The sequence below is a fragment of the Nilaparvata lugens genome, chromosome 10 (assembly GCF_014356525.2).
Source record: "Nilaparvata lugens isolate BPH chromosome 10, ASM1435652v1, whole genome shotgun sequence".
Classification (NCBI taxonomy): Eukaryota; Metazoa; Arthropoda; class Insecta; order Hemiptera; family Delphacidae; genus Nilaparvata; species Nilaparvata lugens.
The window spans coordinates 25512680-25534960 of record NC_052513.1 but is presented as its reverse complement, the minus strand read 5'-3'; the positions used below and the strand labels follow the sequence as shown (position 1 = coordinate 25534960).

At 35.0% G+C, this 22281-nt stretch overlaps 1 protein-coding gene and 1 non-coding gene across 4 annotated transcripts in view; one reads left to right on the top strand and one right to left on the bottom strand.

Annotated features, from left to right (window-relative positions):
- The first annotated feature begins 3598 nt into the window (after window positions 1–3598).
- Trnag-ucc lies at window positions 3599–3670 on the top strand. The gene has a single exon. It is a non-coding gene; the product is annotated as a tRNA-Gly (tRNA).
- A 17181-nt stretch (window positions 3671–20851) lies between these two features.
- LOC111044240 overlaps window positions 20852–22281 on the bottom strand; it is a 142391-nt gene continuing 140961 nt past the window's right edge. For all 3 annotated transcript variants that reach the window (XM_039437027.1, XM_039437029.1, XM_039437028.1), the window contains one exon: window positions 20852–22265. In XM_039437027.1, the coding sequence (XP_039292961.1) occupies window positions 21899–22265 (367 nt within the window). In that variant the 3' untranslated portion in view covers window positions 20852–21898. The remainder of the gene's footprint in view (window positions 22266–22281) is intronic.

Genomic DNA, 22281 nt, shown 5'->3' with positions numbered 1-22281 from the left:
ATATTTATAGATTTTTTATTCACATTTTCCAACACACAAGTTCACAAATGTTACCTTTCATCTTCTTCTTGATGAGTCGTCTCACTTCAGACATAGGTTGCAGGAAAGCAGAAGACGGACAGGACAGGACAGGACAGGACAGGACAGGACAGGACAGGACAGGACAGATCCCGGATGAAATTTCAGCTTTTGGCCATTGCGCTTTTGAGAGTGTGGGGCTCCACAGAGTGAGATCACTTTGATTTGTCAGCATTCCTTGCAGATGACACCGCTGCTTCCCACTCAACCAATTCTGACAGTTTTCGGTGGATCCCACTGGAGCCAGCACAGCTTGTCCTGTCAGTGGTAGTGGGGAGAGGGGGACTCGAATATGGCTCAGGGGAACAAAAGAGGAACAGAGAGTGAGTGAGTGAGAGAGAGAGAGTGTGTGAGAAAGATTGGGAAGGAGTGAGAAAAGGGTAGGTGGTAGTTGGGAAAAGTGAAGAAAAAGGGTAACAGAGGTAACAGCAAAGTCATAAATTGCACTTTCATTTGCGCGCCGTTGCTCGTCAACCTTCCGACGACGAAGATAAGGTGGAGAGGAATAGAAAGAGAGAGAATGATTGTGATAAGACCATTCCTTCTCCTCAATAGCGTTTAGCTCTATGCGATGACAGTGTGACATGGCCGCCTTCTGATTATAATATACGGCAGCAGCGTGGACTCGGCGCGTGTGAAAATTAAAAGCGTAAAACAACAAAGGGGGCCTCCTTTAATTAAATCGAGACCAGGTAATCGCAGGGTACTCAACCCCCCCCCCCTTACAAACGTCGTTGAGGGTCCACCGTACATCACTCTCACTGGGCTGGACCCGAGAATTCGTCCCTCACCTCTCTTCTCGTCATTTCACCCCCTCTCTATCTACAAGGTCGTTCTTTACCCCCCTCACTCTAATTTCCCCAAACGCTCTGAACTTTTCTTCTCGAAAAATTTGTGATTGTCGGTGTTCACTTACCTTATCCCTCCCCTTAAACTTTTGACGAGTGTTTCTTGTCAGTCGAAGCGGGTATTTCAGTAATAAATTGTAAGCTATACGATGAGTAAGTTATAGCTACAAGAAATAGAATATAAGAAAGTTATAAGTTATGAAGAATGAGTTAATTCTATGTTATTAAGTATAAGTAAGTTATAAGTTTTGATAAGTTGAACATGAGAGTTCAAGTTTATGGAATTTGTTCCAAATTCTATTCTTGTTGGGATTAACTTGAAGAATTCAGTAATCAGTGAAGACATTACACAATGTACGATAATAATTACTCAATTATAATTATAATTTATGGAATGATAATTTTTTTATTCGTATTGATACTTCTAGAATACTTTAAACATGAAAATAGTTCAATGCAAGAAAGAAAAAACGAGACACTAAAGCAGAAATTGATATCACAGTGTATAAGGAGTATGATTATTATTTATATCTAAATTATTGTACTATTCTTCTATATTATCTTCATATAGCTAGTAATTATAAATAATTATAACTTAGTTTGAAAATGAATGTAATTATTACGGATGATTTTTATTCCTAATGCAATTGATGATTCAATTTCAATTTATTCTGAATTGATTGCTCCCTGAAAAATCAATTTCGATTTCAGGGAGAAATCAATTTCCAAAAAATTGGATTACTCATTTCCAGTACAAAGAGATTATTATTCAATATTTTTATGGAAACATTCAAACGTGAGCAGAGTTTTGTGCTACACTGTCACTTTGCAATAGTAGCAGAGAACTTGAACCTTCCACGAGCAGATTATTATCAGAATATGAGATATTCATGAAGTATCACTCAGATCATGATTCTCTCTTCTAGATAATTATTATCAACAATTCCAATGCAATGAATTAAAAATGTAAGGTCACTCATAACTTGCCAGCTAATAATAGCAGCTCAATAATTAATAGGTACTTTATCTCAACTTCCTCCATGTCTACCCATGTTTATGTGTGTAGAACGTGAAAAATTATGGATTCTGACAAGCAGATGGAATGGAATATGAAAAGGGAGTGCAATAGAAAAACAAGTCTTGGGGCTCATTATAATGAATCACCACAGGTTGCTCAGAAGAAGCGAGGATCTCAATGAATTATTGAACGAATGCAAACCGATTTGGTGGTGATGATGTCCGGTGCTAAATATTTTCCAGTCGTAATTTTTGGTCATCGCCTATCATAAGGTGGGGCTAAAATGAAGTGATGTACGTCGGAATGTCGACAACCTGGAATTTTTTAGGATCTTTTTTTTAAACCCTGAATCTCGTGACCTATGAATTTATCTAATTTATACCTAATTAATGAGAAACGGTACGGTATTAAAAGAATAATTTTAATTGTTCGTAAAATTGAATATGGTGGAGACGGTTCATATAATTCTGAATAGAAAGTAGTTTACACTTGTATTTACAAAGAAATTAAGTTTCAAATGGATGAGAGATTCTCAATGGATTATTATGATTTGACAACAGGTACGTTGAAAATTGGTATTTTGTATTTATACCTAAATTTGTATTTTCTGGAAATTCTAGAAGAAAGGATACTTTAGTTCTTGAGTAGGCCTACACGCGCCTAACCACTACCTCTGTAAACAAAGCCGTAGTGCATTTGTGTGACGTCAGCACAGGTAGGGCTTCTACACCAATAAAAATTTGTTGATATCAGCTAGTGTTTTTATTGGTGTAGGAGCCCTACCTGTGCTGACGTCACACGAATGCACTATGGCTTTTTTTACGGAGGTAGTGGCCTAAAGCGGTATGTGCGTGAATGAGAAACGAATATGAATAGTGAAAAACGAAATATTACGGGAAATTGAATAGGCTTTCTCTATGACTGAAAGGAAACATGAGTTAGCGCAGGCTATCTAAAAATAAAAAAAAAAATTAAAAAATCTAGAAAGAGTTGTATTGTTTGATATTGTATTTTTTCATGACAGTACGTAGTTGACAACATATTTTCACTTTGTTTTTATTCATTAGAATGAAATAATACTAAATATTCATAGTGGAGAAAAAAGAATATTGAAAGTTTTATTTAAATTCAATACCGTAGACTACTTTTATAACAAAAAAAATTTATCAACAAAATAATAAATGCAATGGATGAATTAATCTGTAAATCAGTTCCGGCATAGAGGAAAAATAGCGTAATATGCTATAATAGCATAAATATTTATATAAACATAATAACGTAAACTTATGCTATTGTTTATGCTTCCGGTTATCAGTATGTAAGTATGATACTTTACTTAGGCATGAAAATTATACAATTACAATAGCCTACCGTACAAATTTTCATATTTTCCAGACCAAGACCTTGTTCCAGACATTTCTTGTGAATTAAAATCAATGAGAAAACGAGAATGCTCAGAAGTGGTATTAAAATGTTACTTCCACTTAATAACAAATTTTCATCGAATAAGTTTTCTTAACAATATAAAAATATCTATCAAGTTTGAATCCAATAATATTTAAATTATTTGATATTATCAGTTCAGATTGCGGGCATTCAGTTGCATCGGATCATTTATATTCATATAGCATTAGTTTCGCATCTTTCTTCAAGTGCGATGGTGGTGTAATGGTCAGCATAGTTGCCTTCCAAGCAGTTGATCCGGGTTCGATTCCCGGCCATCGCACAAATTTTTTGCTCGTCTAATCTTCTGTATTTCCTATTTCATTCTGCCCATTCTCTACTACAATGAATATTTTACACGTTTTGAACTAATACCGTTGATAAAAGTATGTTTTTTATGAATTTATTTAGAGGATTGAATAATTTAAAGGTTTATACATTCTACTCCAGTGTAATTTTTCATAGTTGGGTCCTGTAATTTATTTTTTGGAAATTTTCTTTCAGTAGGATACCCTATTTGTGTGAAAACTGTTAATGTGTTCATACTTGTGAATATATTTTGTGTCCATGTAACATAAAAAATAATTTATAAATTCCATCATTAATTCAATTTCAACAGAAACTCTTCCAATATGTATTTAAAAATTTGTTAAACAATTTATACTCTAAAAATTGAATGATCATGATAGGGAATTGAAATATTAAATTTCTGACACACTTTTAAAAAACATCATTAACGTTGACATAAATACCTCATAATTAAATTTTATTCAGTAATGTAGTCTTTCATTTTTGTCGTGACATTTTCACTGAACTGAAATTCAATACATTCTAGGATAAATTCCTTAAGAGAATACAAAGGTATACCAGTAATAATTTCATTACTATATTCAGTAATTTCTTTGTTATTTCTTATATTACTATTGGATCATTATCAATAGCTTGACGATTGAAGAGTAACTAATTTGTGGAACTATCTTCATCACAAGAAATCATGATATATGAGAAGTGGAAAAAATCTAGTTTTTGAATCACATTGGAAGAGAATAACAGAATTGACGTAGGGAAATTTAAGGGAAGAAAACAACTGTAGATATGTTGTGGATAGTGGAAGATGTGATAAAACAAGAATAACAAGTTATAAGAAAAAGTTAAAGGAGAATGAAAGAGAGTGAGACAGAGTGAGGGAGAGGAGAAAGCTTTGTTTGTCTGTGTGAGTCACAAGCAGTGATGTGAGACAAGCACACCATGGCTGAGATAGTATTTCACACATCTTTATTATGTGTTGGACGCTTTTCTTTGTGCTGCTCTTTCTTATAAGAGTCAAATCGAACAAGACATGCAATCTCCCCTTCCTTCCACTTCTCCCGATTCCACCTCCCCTTGAACTACCACTGTCACCTCTATCGCAAACTATTGTAGAGAATATTAATAAAATAATAAATAGTGTAGGTGAGACAATCTGAGACTTGGAGAATTTCTGTGTTATCTGATGCTCGATTTTCAGTGTTAGGTCTGTATTGTCAGCTTGGAAGAATACAAGAGATATCGAGCACTTGAAATGGATTGGATTGAATGCAACAGCTCAATAGAAAACATGGAGGATAAAGTCAAAATAGATGATATCGATGATTCAATAAGATAACATTTTTGATTGAAGTGATTGATAAGCTATCTGGTGTATAAGCATTCAAATAATGTTCTTTCTATCGAGAATAAAGCCACACAACAATCACTGTGGTCAATTACTCAACAATATTAGGCTACAATGTTGGAAAAATATTGACGGAGTATTGTGTCTGTGACAGGCCATTTTATCGTTTAATATTAGGTTTATAATGGAAGATGATGCTCTTAATCTAAATAGCCTGATTCAATGAGTGAAACAATATATTGCGTTGTTCTCCATATCAAATCCATTAATATCCATTGATAATAGATTATAATCATACATTCAATTGCTAAGTGCCGGTTGCACAAAGCCTTCTGAATTTTAATCGTGCCCTTTAGATTTTCTGACAACTTTTTAGATCTCTTATTCTGTTATCCTGTTTTAAACAGTATTCAATACTATCTACATCTAAAATATATAAATAATCGAAATTTCTCATTATCGAAACATATTCTCCTCCACCTCTGCTAATTATTCAGATTGTTTTCATTGAAGCACTCTCAACACCTCTTTAAATGTTTTATCTACTTTACACCAATCACTTCGAAATTCCTTTTTTCGATTTCAATTCTTGCACGCTTTCAACACAGCCTCTTCCCTGTAAAACATTTAGATAAGCACAGTATTGAACTGAATATTCACAAGTGATTGGTTGACAAGGTGTTGGCTAGTCTGGTCTCCGCTCGCCTCGGGTGGCGAACAGGTCATAAGATAAGTGGTTTTAATGAAGAAGTGTGAACGGTTTGAAAGCTCGCGCGCTCCAGCAAACATGTAAAATACAAGCCATGTCTGTGTCTAGCCAACAACACTCGTACTAGACAATGTCCAACTTCGAATAGATACTATATAGTTCATGAGTTTCATGACTGTTTTCAGCCGTATCTCTTTGAGAAATTCATTTATTTATTTCAACATTGAACTTGGAGCATCGCATTGACGTCTGTGTACAGATAAGGTCGACATGAAGCATATCATGCGTGAAACACGTTCTTGTTCGAATAGAAAATCAGTTTATTGGCGATTTCATGTTACATTTTTCGAGAATCAAGCACAAATCGACCAGTATTTCACACTGAAGCCGCCAATTCCAAACGGTTCCGTCACGGTGTGAACAATGGTTGCGAAATAAAATTCACCTGAGAATTTCATCTCTCAATAAGGAAGATATAAGACTTCAACTTGAATAAATTGCCACAAGAAATTTTACTGAAAGTCGTTAGAAATAGCACATTCTTTATCAATAGTCCAGCAATAAAATTAATGAAATAAGGTATTCTGGAATATCATAATTCATTGAATAAGAAAAATATATGCTTATCGAGTAACCTCGCTGGCTCAGGTAAGTTGTCAGATTTTTCAGGTCAGACCTTATTGATTCAAGGGCCTCTGGCATAACTGAACAACTGTTTTTAGGCAGTCATGACAGACGACTTTAGGTGTCCATCCGAAACACAATATACTGTATAACCCAATAGAGAGCTTTATAGCCTGAAGTCTCTAGTTCAAAAAGCCTCTCAAACCACTTCACTATGACCATTCCATTTATTAGATGGGTTAAAAGATGTTGGATAATCACAACCCTATATATATTTCTGAATTCCTATTCAATGATGAGTGGAGTGTATTACTGACTAGTTGAAAAACGGACAACATCTAAGTACATCAGAAAGAAAAACAAAGAGCTGTTTTAAAACTCAAATAACTGTTAATTGAATTTGAAATATTGTTCTCTGGATAATAATTCCGTGTCCTATTACTGAATTATTCAAGTTCATTATTCCAAATTCGTGATTGGGTTTTCTATTATCAGTTCAAATTCTGTTAATATTGATGACTTTCTACGAGTCCTACGGTTGAGTGGAACAGTGAAACCGCTCAATACCAGTAACCTCAAATTATAATTAAACGACTTGAAATATGCGAACAGTGATAAAATCTACAATAATGGCACATTTGTGAGTGCATTTTGTTCCATTTTAATAATTTATGAGGAGAGTCATCATTTTTTCTGTCAGTTTGCTTGCATTCAATCAGTCTCCTCTGAGCAATTTTCTCTAATTACCTATCGTTTACCTCGTGTACTGTAACCTTCATTGCTAACAATAAAGATTGAATTTGATATTCCATTCACTCTCACTTGTCTCAATGATCTATACAAAATTGGATGACAATCTCAAAATTGATTCAACATAAAATATTATTCAACATTCTCTAGAGAAACCTTCCTGATTGGATTATTCATCAACCAATCAACAGAATCAACCCACAACATAGTTGTAATAAACATACCAAATAATGCACGCCCCAACCTGGTTTCAAAGCAATGCATATTCAACTTATCGTCTGGTAAAATATTATTTCAACATACATTTATTGCGCCAATAAAAAACAAATGACGGCTACAATGACTCGAATATCTCTGGCTAATTACCGTTACCATAGTTAAAGTCAGTAAGACCCGGTCATTTAGCATCGTATCTTCATCAAGGGGTCGTGTACTTTTCAGCAGTGGTAGCTCAATTGATTGCGTTCAAAATAGCAAGCAACTATCTCAGATTGTTTGTTAATCAAGGTGATATTTCAATGGCGGATATGACTGGTCTTCTGACCTAACTTCTCAATTTATATCAAGCTAGTGAATTGAACGACCTAACATTCATGAATTTGATACTCCATCAATGTTTCAAAGGCCCTTCAGCACTTACCGTTGGTTCGGAACCCACCTAAAAATAAACTTGTAGGCCCATTTATCTTCTGGGTTCATGTAAGAGGTCAAATACGTAAATAGCTGATTACTCAATGGTTTTGTGTTCAGGTACAGTACTGAATTCCACCTCCTATTACATACTACTACCTACGTCTAATACAGTGGTCGTAAAAACTTAGTGTTTATTTTTTTATCAGTATGATATGTATTTTATAATTTTTTTATCACAGTTTTATGTAAACTTGAAATTAAAATTTTCAAAACATCATTTCAAATTCGGTAAGAGAAATAGCCATATCATATTAAGTGTTTTTCAGGTGTTTTTAGGTATTCTGGAAGCTCCTTTATTGGCTGATTGGGTTGGCGCCTTAAAAACCCCTAAAACTGCTTAATATGGTCTGGCATCAAAGGGGCCAAGTCACACGAGTCGTTTTTACAGTCGGAACGACAGGACAGAAAGCTCTCCGATTCGCTGGACAGGTAGCTTACTCGATACGCCAACCCAATCAGCCAATCGCCCATTTCGCCCAATCAGCACAGCCTCACTTCATGGAAATACATTGCTCTCTCTTCACGGCACAAGAGTGTAGCTTCAGAGTTACTGACACTCCATATTCTTTAGTCTCGATTTCCCGGAATTATACTGTATTCGTTGATTGAATACCGGTGTAGTACTAGCAAATTTGAATCAACTACAAGCTCAAATTCCAATTAACCACCACCTCCTCCTACTCCTACTCCTCCTCCACCCACTACTCAACCACCTTCTCTCCTCCACAATGACCTCCCAGTGAGCGGTCATTAATTGTTGTAGCCACAAATTATGGATGTAGTGCGACCAACACAAGAAGCAGAAACCATTTTCGGGCAGTGGACCGTTGGCCAAAGACCCAATCAAATGGAAGGACGCAATCTGAACGCTTTATCAATGGATGCTGTGCTGTACTATGCATAGGAGGGATATGCTTTGCAGCGAGGAATAGGTAGCCTACCAACTAACTGTAGTGTTATAGATCAAAGCACTACTGTGTATAATTTAGCTCTGTTTTATGTAGCCAGGTAAACGGTGTGTTGCTGCACTTTTTGTCACGAATTTCTGTGTTCTCTCCCTGTTTTTATCTACAATCCTTCTCTCTCGCTATATTTATTTCCTCTCTTTCATCGCAACCTCTCTTTCCTCCATATTACAATGTCCTGATTCGTTCAGCTAAAACCTATTCCCAGTGTTTTTATTCTCACTGTTCCTCCACATTCTATTACTCTCTCTCTCTCTCTCTCTCTCTTCTCTCTCTCTCTCTCTCTCTCTCTCTCTCTCTCTCTGAAATCTCTCCCTGTTCTCCCTCTCTGTCTCGTCTTTGTCCACGGTCGTGAGTTAATGGGGAGGATATTATTTTATATTCTTTTCAGAGAATCGACAATTATTTGTTGAAACACCGCCGATTTATAAAGTTACATCACACTATTGTGCTATCGTTATTTAAATTGCGTTCAATCTTCACTCTCATTGATTAATTTTTCATACTTGACTTTCAATTCGTTGAATAATCAGCAATACTGTCATTTTATGTAAATTAGTGAATAAGCCAGTAGATATTGTAACATACATAAATGAAGATCTAATCAAATCTCATCTCTCTATATGCTATCTTTTTCTTGTCTCTTGAACTTCCTTTTACTCCAAACTTTTTCCACTTCCAGATCTAATAACTCGAAATATTTCCTCTCCTTCTTCTCATAAAGTTTTGTTCTTTTCTCACTGCGTTTTCAATCTTCTCCAATTCTGAATTGATTCGTCAACACTCACTCTATACTCCTCTCTCCCTCTTATTCCTTAAACATCAACTACTGATAATTTTCATTCTTCATCTTTCTCAATTCCGTCTAGTTTTCCGTTTTCTGCTCCCTCTATGTTCGTTCCGTTATTCTCCTTTTTCACATTTTATTCATTTCCCTAGTATTTAATTACTCAATATACATTATTTTAGTCATTTCAAATTTTTCCTTTACATAAGTTCAACTTTATCTCAGTTTCAAAATCTAATAGAATTTTCTCTATTTTCTACTGTTTCTCTTACAAATCTTCTTTCTCCCTCTGCTCTTCCTTCCTAATCACTATTATTTTCTTTCCATACACTGCTTACTGTACTTATTCCCTTTATCATCATCTCTTCCCTGATCATACTTCTTCTATTTATTCCTGTATTCATCTAACCATCTTTACTTCCTTTATTCACTCTTCTCCCTCTTCCTCTAAAGAAATTAAAAGTTACAATACACTGCTGTTGAAAGAAAAGGCTTACTATACAATTGAAGAGTTTTTGCATTGAAAAATATAACGCTTTTAACTGAAATATCAATTTGACTTACGTTGTAATAACTTATTTTTACTATGTTATGTTCATCTGATTTTCTAAATATTCTGCGATATTGTTAATCTAATGTATTTATGCTATTAGCTTACCTTAATTTATGGTTTTTATGGTAAAGTATTTGATTGAGGATGCTTATTGCTTTTAGTAAAGTTTTTGTAGTAAATAAAAATTATTGATTCTTGTTTCCTCATATCCCTTCACCCTTCTTTACCTCCTTCACTATACACAACTATTACTCCGTAAATTTAACAAACCTGTTCAGGGATTTTTATTTTATCGCATCCACTCCACCAGTTAGTTACCTGGCTGCAGTAGTTTACTCAAACATAGATAAGTAAACAATAAATATGACTGGGAATAAATAAATGGAGCAACTGATAATCATCCAGCCCATAAATAGATGAGAGAATGGCCGCTATATGGTCGATAGTCTATAGCAGCATGAATATCATGCAAAAGTTATTATAGCATCCCATTATTGTAGCAAGAATTGTAGTGAAGTAAGGGCCAGAATCGTATGAAGTAGGGGCAGTGCAGAGTACTGGCCATTTTCTACTATCAGTCTCTGATAAAAAAAATTGAGAATAACATTCGATTAGTGGAATGTATGATCTTTTAAATGATGGATAATCTAAATTCTTGACAAGGTCCTTATATAAATTATTTTCTTCATAGAATTTTCCAAGAATCAGAATTTGTTGTGTGACTTATTACTGCATATTCGAATGTGAAAAAAGTTTTTTTATCCCTTCTACTCTTGGTATATCATGTGTCGTTGGATGATTTCCACCCCAGAAATAAGCCCAACTCGTAAATAAACATGTTATAAATTTTCGCCATTTCCAGTGAAAGTTTCACGCCCTTTTCACTTTTTTGTGCGGCGTTTTGTTTACGAAAGCCGCTCTTGAAGGAGAACGGAATAAGCAGGCCGTTAAAAAGGAGCAGTCTGCGCATTTAACAGGCATTTAGGCCTCTTTATGACGTCATAAAAGCCTCTCGCGGCCCCTCTCAATCGCTCTTCGTCGTCAGGTTTTCAGGTTGATGGACCTGAGGCATCTCAATATCTACCAGTCCACGTGGGCAAATTCGTAAATTCGACTCGCAACTAGAAATTGAATAGTATTCGACTATGCTTTCAATTTGTAGCTTTTAATGAATTTATGAAATGTTCATCCAGCTTCTAACATTGCATTTTTTGCTAGGTAATTACACGATTCCTAATATATTCATTAGATTGAGTACAATCTTACAATGAGAAGCCAGAATACTTAATCAATTATCAATTTAGAATTTTAGGGAATGGAATTTTATAAAGAGCTATGTTGTGAAACAACTTAAGTAATTTTAAAAATTACTCTCTCTATGAAAATTGATTCTAACTCTGAAAAGTTCATTGATAAAGGAAATTATGAAAATCTATTATCTCTAAAACTTGATCAAGCAGATCCAGTCACAATCGCTAGTTCTAGCTAATTCCATATTCATATTAGCTAGCTAAATACTAGCTAATTCCATATTCATTCAGAAAAATGCTGATTTTTACCAATAATCTTGCTGATACCTACGGATATTTTCAATTTTGCCAATTTTGCTGAATTGTTGACAATTACTAATCAAGATAATTTCAGGTAATATATTTGATTAAAGACTTTGATTTCATTGAATTATTTGAGAAACTCATGTTATAATACTTCAAAAATATCATAATTTTTTCCCCAGAAATTGGAATACATCATGTCATCACATTGAACCAACTTCTAATGAAAATTGACTCCAGTGGATTTACAATAGATTCCATCTTATTTAATAAGTTGTTACATTTTAAGAGCTCTGTTTTAATTCGTGAACCTCCAACCACCAACCACGACCACCTTGATCTAGATCTTTTACTCCTTCATCTGTGCTCTTTCGTGATCACTCGAAGATTAAAAGACTTCCTTTCAAAGGAACATGCGAAAGAACTAGAAGAACGAGCCTAACACTGATAAATCCCATAATTAAGTACATAAAAACTTCTTTGATACTATGAACAAGCTATTCATCATCATGATTCAACAAATTTGGAAGGGAATAAATATAATTTATCATTGTTTACTTAAATCAGAGCTAAGGAAGGAAGGTATGATATGCTTGAATACAGGAAACATTTAGTGAAGTAGGTAGAGGAAAGTATATCAGTGGAATCGAGCAGAGATATGAAGAAATGTGATTCAAAGTAAGAAAAATTGGTCAAAGTAAATTATGGTTGAAGACCTGTGAAATTATAGAGAACGAGGAAAACGAGACAAGAAAAAAGGAATCGAAGACATAAACAATTGTGATTGAAGTCTAGAAACTAGGATAAAGTAGAGGAACACGTGAAGTGGGAGTGGGAGTTAAAGGTAGGGAGTAATTTTGATAACCTACAGAGGGAACATGAATGATATTGGGATGTTGCATACTTACAGAGCAATATTGTGCTTTAAAACAGGGGAAAATAGAATAAACTGAAGGGAACAATAAGTGAATGAAGGGAGTCAGAGACAGAAAAATTGGGTGAAATACGGAAGATTTTGAAAGATCAAAGTAGGGAATAGAATAGGAATAATTATAGTAAACGATGGGAAGAAAACAAGACCACATTGGTAAGTGATTGCTCCTTGTTTCTGCTTTGAGAGTCAAAACAAATTTGTAACTCAGTGATTGCTTCTTTGTGAATCGGAAGATACTTATTGGTTGGAATTAGAATGAAGGTAGACAGATGGAGTGATTTAATATGATGAGGAGGATGAGAAGGAGAGGTGGAAAAGAGATAAAACAAAGGGAAAGGGCACCTAGATTATATACTAACTGTTGGCTTCAGTTTTCGGGGTTGGGGCATTTTGATTCAAATTTATGTGGCAATGATTACAAGGTCCACGCTTCGATTTATTGCGTTCGCCGTCTGTCACTGTGCAGTTGGATGGAATTGGTGGGTGGTAGAGAGTGAGCGATAAAGAAGGAGGGAAGAAGAAGAAGTATTGAGGTCGTCCAGCCTCTCCACATTTCCATTCGTTTCTTTGGCTGTCCGTCCTTCCGATTTGATTATTGTGTTGTTGTTAGGTGTGCTCTTCAATCGAACCCTGGAGCCTGCGGCTGGTGCAGCTCTCATCCTCCCTCCCACTCTGAAAGGTATACGTGTGTCCATCTTCCTCTATGTCTTGTGGAATAATCCGCCCATCCAAGACTGTCGATACCACTTCAACCTGAGAAGACGTCTTGGTACCTCCTTCTCACATCATACACCTACCATTCCAATTTTTCTTCCTCTTCCTATACTGTTCCATTGTTTATTGTCTATTTCTGATCATACTAATTCTTCTTCTCAATTCACAGTCTTTCTCACTTTGCTATCTTTTTTCTTCTCTTCCTACCTGTACTTCTTCCCATTTTCCTTTTCTTTCCTTCTTCGTTAGAAATTCCAATACGAGCACAAGACCGTTCTACATATCTCCTCAATTTCTCCCTATACTGCTTCCTGTTTCAATTTTTAGTCCTTTTCCTGCTCTATCTTCTTGTACACCTCTTTTCCTCTTTTTTATGTCTATTATCTCATTGCTTCTCGCATCCTCTATTTTTGTTTGATCACATATTCTTCTCATCCTTATCTACATCTTATCCACCTCCGTCCTCCAGCTCCCTTTCACTTACTCCTTATCCTTCAAGATTATCACTTGTTCCTCCGCTTTACTTACCTGATTCTCCAAGATCTCCATACTCATCCTCCTTTTTACGCTTACCACTTTCTCCACCTCATCTTCTTCTTCACTCTCACTCTCTCTGCTCTCCAACATGAAATCAAAGAGTGCCCGGGGCACAGGGTGTGGACAACCGTAGCGATCTGCTGGACTGACAGGACACAACCTATAACCCTTCTTCACCCTGTCTTCGTTCCTCCACCTCTTCCTCCTTCTTTTCCTCTTGCTCCTCACCTTTCATCCTCCTATCAATGCAAATGTTAGTTGCTTGCATCAGTTCGTGCCTATGTGTCATTCAGCATAATTACATACTCTGTGATCGTACCACATTCAAAGTGTTTCAAATGCTATTTTTTATAATCTAATGTTGTATCTCTTGCTATCTTTCTGATATGTATTGCGTTATTCTTCCTTTATATATTATAATTCTGTATTTTTTCCAATCATTAACTTTTGATCGAGATGATGATTACTAATATCTATGGAATCGGTTAGCATTAGCCATGATCATTGTTTGATAATTTGCTTATAGAAAAGAAGATAGATTGAATTGATAGAGCAAATTTTGCTCATGTCACAAGATCTTTGCCAATTACTTGCCAGATTCAGATCTTTGTAGTTTTATTGAGATATTTTAATAATGCTTTATTTCAAAACTATTTTTTCCTGGTGTTTTTTTCATCATAGCTTTATTAGACTATAATATTATTCTCATTTATCTCCTATTCGTGGAAAGTATTTCTCCACCTTCAATTCGAATCAAGCTAATGCTTGAGTTGGATCAATGAAAAATGAAGGAATTATTGTTCAAAAAAAGTTGCCCATTTTTAGGTTTAAAACAGACTACGTCATTGAAATCGTTTACTTGCTCTACAACAGAAAATTATGATGTCAGTGCAATAATGATGATGTTTTTTGTTCAACTAAATTACGCAACACATTCATATTGAATCATTCCACATAAACCTCACAGTATTTCTATTTCATGCAATGATACCCGCCACCTACTCTCAGATTTTATTACCTATTGTCAAATTTCAACACTTCTTCGACATGAATCACAATTTGAAGTTAGCTAGCAGCTGACAGCAATAAAATGAGAGAAGAACAACAACAGTGATGTGTGAGAGATGGATAGATAAAGAGAAAGAGTGAGAGGGAGAGTGACATAATATATGGCGCGCTGAAGTAGAGGGACATCAACCGAACGTAGGAGCCATAAATATTCGTCAAAACATGATACTGTCATTTATGGCATCCAGCAATGAGCAGTTAATCTTTGAAAAACGGACCAAATCGCATCTCGCCCCGTACTCGCGTTATATAAGTTTTTAATTATAAAATATTACTTTAGATGTGAAATAATGATGGCCCAGCAAAATGATTTACAACATTCAAGGGGCGCGTCTACCATAATGCTCTATTATACTTTGTCTCTCTTTTTCACTTTCTCACTCACTCCCTGTTGTTTCCTCACGCACACACTGTCACTCTCTCTCACACACACACTCTATCTATCTTACTTCTTATCTATTTCTCTCTCTCTCTCTCGCTCTATCTCAGACATTATCTCTGTCTAGCACTCTGTCAGGCTCTCTATAGCCGGCTCATATTTTTCTAAGTACACAAAAGCCTGTCTTGGTCTGAGTGATTTCGTTGAAGGCATAACTCTTCGCATCTCCAGCATTCTAGAGCTGTTAGGTTTTGTGTTGTTCAGCTGCTGCTGGTTCATGAACAAACCTAACGACTTGTTTTATGGCCCCCCCTTCACCCCCCGGCAAACAATCCACCAAAATTCGGCGGTGCCACTTACAAACGTGAAAAGAAATAATATTGTATTATCTGGGGGATTCACAACACGCCACAATGAAATTCACTCCAATCTGACAGCATTGGATAAATGAGAATCATTAACGGTAATCATAAGGGATGCTGGCAAATCGCTGTGTATCTCACTATATAGAAGAGATTGTCTCTACGCAAACCCATCCGCTTGGTATGCAGGGAGATAAAATTAGTCGTAAACTATAAAAACGATACAAGGTAGTTTAATTACGTTGCTTTCTGATGTATTTCGTAGTTAAAATGAGCAACAGTGTGGCTGAAATTCGAGAATTTAGTTTTAAGTGGCTGAATTATATTTTATAATCCTTAACAGAATACGATATTTTGGAACGTGTATGAATGTGGTTGGGATCAGTTTCAATCAGTGATTTCTTTTCATACTTTCCAAGACATTTGTAGATCACAAATGATGACTAATGTGATATAAAATTACTAGTTCGGTAACGTTTCAGATATGCAGTGTGAATGGACAAGATCGACGATCCATGACAGTATGGACGATCACGAACGGTCGAAAAGTATGAAATGTCAGGTCGATAAGCAGATTTAAACTTGTTATCTTCATCCATATTAATTTTTTATATCTTTATCCATAACAATGGGTTATGTTTGAATACAAATGTTTCTATCATTGCACAGCTGTTTAGTGACATCGAACATCACCACGACTTAATCGTTCTGTTAGTGGAAACATGGTGGAGCGGCGTAGGTAGCTTCAACCGTGAGTGTTGAATATCATGCATGCATTTGAATGGGTCAAAATAAAGCGCTCTTATATGTGCGCCACCATTCAAAGACATGCATTACATCCAAAACTTTTAAGTTTGAAGCTACCTTTGCCGTTCTACCATGTCTCCACCCTTACAGATTACTCAAAATCTCAGCACACCAAAGCTTCAAGTCAAGATTGAATCTAAATCAGGAGAAATCAGCAATGATTAAATCATTGCTAGGAAGAGTGTAAGAGCTAGTAAGATGAACGATTATCACAGTTCTAAAATTATAAAATATTGAAATGCTATATATTCTCAATGTACTATTACTGTACATTACACTCTCAGGCCTTGTTGCACAAAAGAAGATTAAATTTTAACTATGATTAATTTCACGAGAACTAACTTTGATAAGACGGCTTCTCTGATTGGTTCTCGTAGAATTAATCACGGTTAAAATTTAAGTACTGAATGTACTTAATTATCTGAAAATTTTAACTCCCCAATGGAAATAATGGAATATCCACAAATATTTATTTATTATTGAACAAATACTAATTATTTATTATAAACAATGCCACTTCGAAAACTCCTAAGATTCCAAACAATATGATATAATAACTCTAAAGAATAATAATTAATCTGATGAGAAATATGTACACAAGTGAGACGATAACGGATAACGTAAGAGAAATGACAAAATTTACGGAGATAAGAAGTGATAAAATAACGAAAGAAAACAAAACGAAGATAATGTTGAAGTTATTATCTACATACCATGTACTGCTCCTGTTTATTGTACAACTTATGTAAATTTCAACTCACACTGCTACATGACAGTTCTATGCAGCATAGAATAACTATATAGTTAGATGATGTGATGCTATGGAAATGGAGAGGTTGTTAAGCTGTTATGTTTCATGAGAGTTCCAGTACGGTGAAAAAGAAATCTAAATGACCGGCCGCCTAGTACAGTATATAATAGTACAGATATCTCCCGCCATTGAGTAATACGGTAAATCAAGAGTCCCATATTTCCATTCAAACATAAAACTACCGTCTGATTGCTTCAGGGGTCCCCGATAAACCTGTCCCATGTTTCTTCTATTTTTTTTCTCTTTTCATCTATTTCCACCCTTCCCTTATCGTTTGATTTCTCTCTCACACACACATTCTCTCTCTCATTGCTTCTCACTCCTGTTGGCCATCAATTCCAATTTCTCTTCTCATCTTCTTCCTTCTGAAAGTGATCCAGGTTGGATCTTATGCTAGTCTCTTGGTTCAATTTCTAAGCTCTGATTGATTGAAACCACTAATTTGAATTTTTAATGATTGTTCAGAGTAATTTTTAATACGATTTCACGTGAAGCAGTACTGCTTATTATTTCAATAACTCAGTGCTAGTATTCGAGTCGATTTTTGCCAGTAAAGCTACGCTTTTTTTAGTTTGAATTTCCAACTATCATTATTAATTGGATAAAATTCCTTTCTTTCTGATAGCAAGTATAAATTGGTATTTTCATTTTCACAAATTATTCGATAAATAAATTTACGGGATGGGCTAGTTCATATTCAGGTATATTAAATGTGAAACAAATTATTTCATATGCTGATCAATGATTATTATTGAGAGATTATTATGTTTTTTGATATGATATATTATTATTACAAGAAAACACACCATTAAAATGTTAGGGAGAATAAATTAGGATACCTTGTGCTGTTTCTTTCCCAAGTTTATATAAGATAACAAAGTCCGAAATAGGGTTATGTATTTTTATGTCTATTATCATTTCGAGTTGTTGAAAATTATTTTCTATGATCTATTACGAACTTACCATTGAATGGTTATACAGTTCTACCAACAAACATTATTTTCAAGATGTGATAATTCCACCCAATACTTTCTTCAACTTATATGAGATGGAGTTATAGAGTTATATAGATGGAGTCTATTATATGAGATGGAGTTATAGAACCAGAAGATTATAACTCCCTACAATAACTTAGTATTTTTTGTCATAGAGAGTACGATGACCTTATGTAGTTAAACTCGAATAGATTCTATAGTTTAGGCCTACTCTCTTATGAATTACTCTTGTAGTTCGTTAGAAACTGAAACTAAATTACTCATACTTCATAAAATATAACGAAAACTCAGCAATCATATTTCAAAGCCAAACAGAATTAAAGTATGACTTGTTAAGTATATTGAAGTATTTTTGTTAGCACTTCACTACATTACCAGGTCCCCATTTATAATTTTATCTACTTATGTATTCATTTATTTACAAAGGCAACTTTCCAGAAATATTTTAAGCCTAGATGAGGGGATGAATGATAATACAAACGTAACCTTTCATGATGTATATTATATCTGCCACTACTTGTGAATTAAAAACAATACTTCACAAATGTAATTCCATTACAACGTATTCAAAGAATGAGAATACAACAGTCATAAGTTGTAATCACGCTAACAACCAGCCAAGCGAGACAAATATCAATAAAGACTTTGAAAGATGGCCTCCATACTGGAGTGAGTGAAAAACACCATATGGGGCATTCTAGTCGCAATGGACAAGTCTGAATTCACCATCAAAACGGAGATTAGCTGAGAGGTCGCCTTTTCCATAAATCCATTCTTATTTCACTTCTACTTCATGCACTTGGCCCTCTCCTTCATAATATAATAATATATACTTCCCCTGTCTTCTTTCCTTCTTCATCTCATATACGTGACTCGTCCATCCTTTTTCTATTCCTCTCATACAAACCTTTAGATCTCACATGAGTGATTATTCTAACTTATATTAAGGAGGAGGATGGTACCTATTATTCCTTTGATCTTTCCTGATTTCTTTATTATTTTTCTTTTTCCTTCGTTCTCCTCTCATTTTTAATATAATATTCATCTATTCCTTATTCCTCTTCTATATGTTTCTGTATGTAGTACATACATTCTTACTATTTTTCTCATAACCACTGTATCGATCATTAAACCTCTTCTCCTCCCTTGTATTTCCACATGCCTCTCCTGAATGGATCCACCCTTCTAATTTCATCCCTCTTCATACTATAGTGAGGTCCACGTTATAATGGCAGTCGATAACGATAGAAGAATAGCGATGCCGATTCTCTGCATTAATTAATTATATTTCTACACTGTAAAAAACCTAATTGGCATCGTTGTGGACCTAGAAAAGGATAGTACCACCGGCTTTGTCGAATATTAGACAAGGGTAGCAAAACCGAAGTTGATCAAATACTGTCATTATAACGTGGACCTCACTATATCACTTAGACTTTTCTATAAATTTTCTTATTGTGAAATGACACAGCAATTAATGATAAAATACAGAATGGCAATTTGGATTGTGACACGATAAATGCATTGTCGGCTAGGATTGAGTGTTTCAGTCAACAATGCTAATATGCATTATTGATCTCGACGACCTCCTTGGAGTTGTTCCAAACTTGATGTGAAGCCCGTCTATTCCTATTGACCAGTTTGCTCTGAGCTGGTAATAGCAGTTTCAAATAAATTACTTCTCATGCTGGAATGATTGGGCTAGCCGTCTAGACTGAGTGTCACAAGATGGCCCCGCTTCTAGGGTTTTGTTTATTGTATTGGAGCATTAGTACTATATTGTAGTCGTTGAAATCTCATTATTGTAATAATATGCCTCTAAACATCCAATATTTGTTTGATATCTGGAGAACGTTTCTGATATTCATCTGAATAACTCATTTTTTATAATTTTTAATAATTTATTTTTGATATCTATCTTGCGAAATAACATCGTTTTGCCAGTTATTTAGAAAATATTCGATATCCTAATATTCGTCTAAAAAATAAATCCATCATCTATGATAGTTTATCAACAGTGTTCTGCAGATAAACTAATATGAATTTGAAGAATCCATCCGATATTCATTTGAATTTTACATGGTTATCAGATACTTCTAGATAATATCCTTCTGGGTTGTTTAAAATAGAGAAAAATTGAATGAATAAATATGTGTCCTATTATATTTTATATGTAAATAGAAACTTATGACTATTTTCTCATTCCACAAGTATTAGATATCGATATAAAATCATCATTTATCATTCAAAATTCATTAGTTATGAGTTTGCATAGTTCATAAGCAAATAAGGTTGATATTACAGTAGCATGAAGTCTGCCTACCTAATTGTCGTGAATGCTACTGCATGCACCATATTGCTGATACCAGAGATTAAAATATTACTTTCGAATTTTAGATTACTAGAATTAATATAACTAAATATTAAAGTATTCTTTGCTCTATGCAAATACCTTTTGACAGCCGAAGCACTGTGTGAAGTATGAGAAGTCATGTCTGGATTGGACTTCAGTCACAACGTCACAACTACATACAGTAACTATGAATTAAAAAAAATGCACAAATACCTGTTTGTATGCAAAAGATATATTTCAACGATTACAAATTCATCTTATTATCGAATATAAGGTATTAAATTAGCACACTGTAAAGAAACAACTAGCTACTCAAAAAATCAACTGATTAGCTAGCTAATATAAACATTATAATACTTTACTACATAATGTTTTGAATTAAATCAAGTCACAGCCATATTTAATTAGTCTTCAACAATGATTCTAGTCAAGTTCATGAAATGAACAATTAATGCCAAGAAATACTATTTCCGAGATCCATACAATACAGTGTAACAAAATCTCGAGTAGTTTTAAAGATTGTAAATACAGATAAAATGAAGAATTTCTGTGCCATTCTATAGGAAGATTTTGATTACGGTCGTTAAAAGTATTCTTAGATAATTATGTGACCCTTTGCAAATATGAAAGGAGCACACATGAAAAGAGAAACTATGTTCTGATCAACTGCTTGAGCCAACTCCTCTGAATATCATGAGTTGTAAAATCGCTGCCCGGTGGTTCGGACCACACCTAAAGCTGTAGGTACATTCATCTCTCATTATTATCCGCCTCATTGCCTACGCAGAAGCTCATGTGGGCATCACCCTCAGCAAAAAATTGATAAAATGAATTATTTAAAACAATCAAATATCTGAAAAATTTACTGAGGTGACCAACTACTTACTCCTCAAAAGCTTAAAAACTTACTGTCTATCAAAACTTTCACATTAAAATGACGATAGAAATCAATCAAGGTCCGTATTCGAAAATAATTCAAGTTTGAACTTAGTTAAGATCCAGGTGAGAACTAAGTTAGAAAAGTTCAAGGTGAGAACTAAGTTCTAAAGTCGTATCTTTTCGAATACGAGCCTAGATTCAATGTCAATACCATACTTAAACTCACCTCACCATGGAAGAAATACTAAATGGCAATAGTATACTCAAAACCCTTTGAAATTTCACTGATTGGGTTTGTTGACAATACCAATCAATTTCAGCAATTTCAACGAAAAGTTCTGATTTCCTCCATCAACTGATGCCTTCAACATCAATGCAATCTCCTTAACAGTTCTCGGAGTTTGTTAATTGATCTTCGGACACCAATTCAATAGTAGCCGTCTCGTCAATGATGACAAACTCCTGTTGAACACTCTGCGCATGCGCAGTCGAAGAACTCGGCAAAGTTTCGAAGAATAGCTGATGCTCGCTGGGCGAAAAGAAGGGAACATCGTAGGCGGAGTCCGAGGACGGCAGTTGGATGAAGATGATGTCGTCGGACGATGTCGGTGGTTCGGAGGTCACCTGGATGACGGGGTCGTCGTTGAGAGGGATGGAGACGGCTGATCCCAGCAGTGGACTGAGAATTGTGCCGGAAGGGGAGGCTGCTGACGACACTTGTGAGAAGAGGGTGTCAGTCGGGGTGTTGCCACTGTAAAACAACCAAT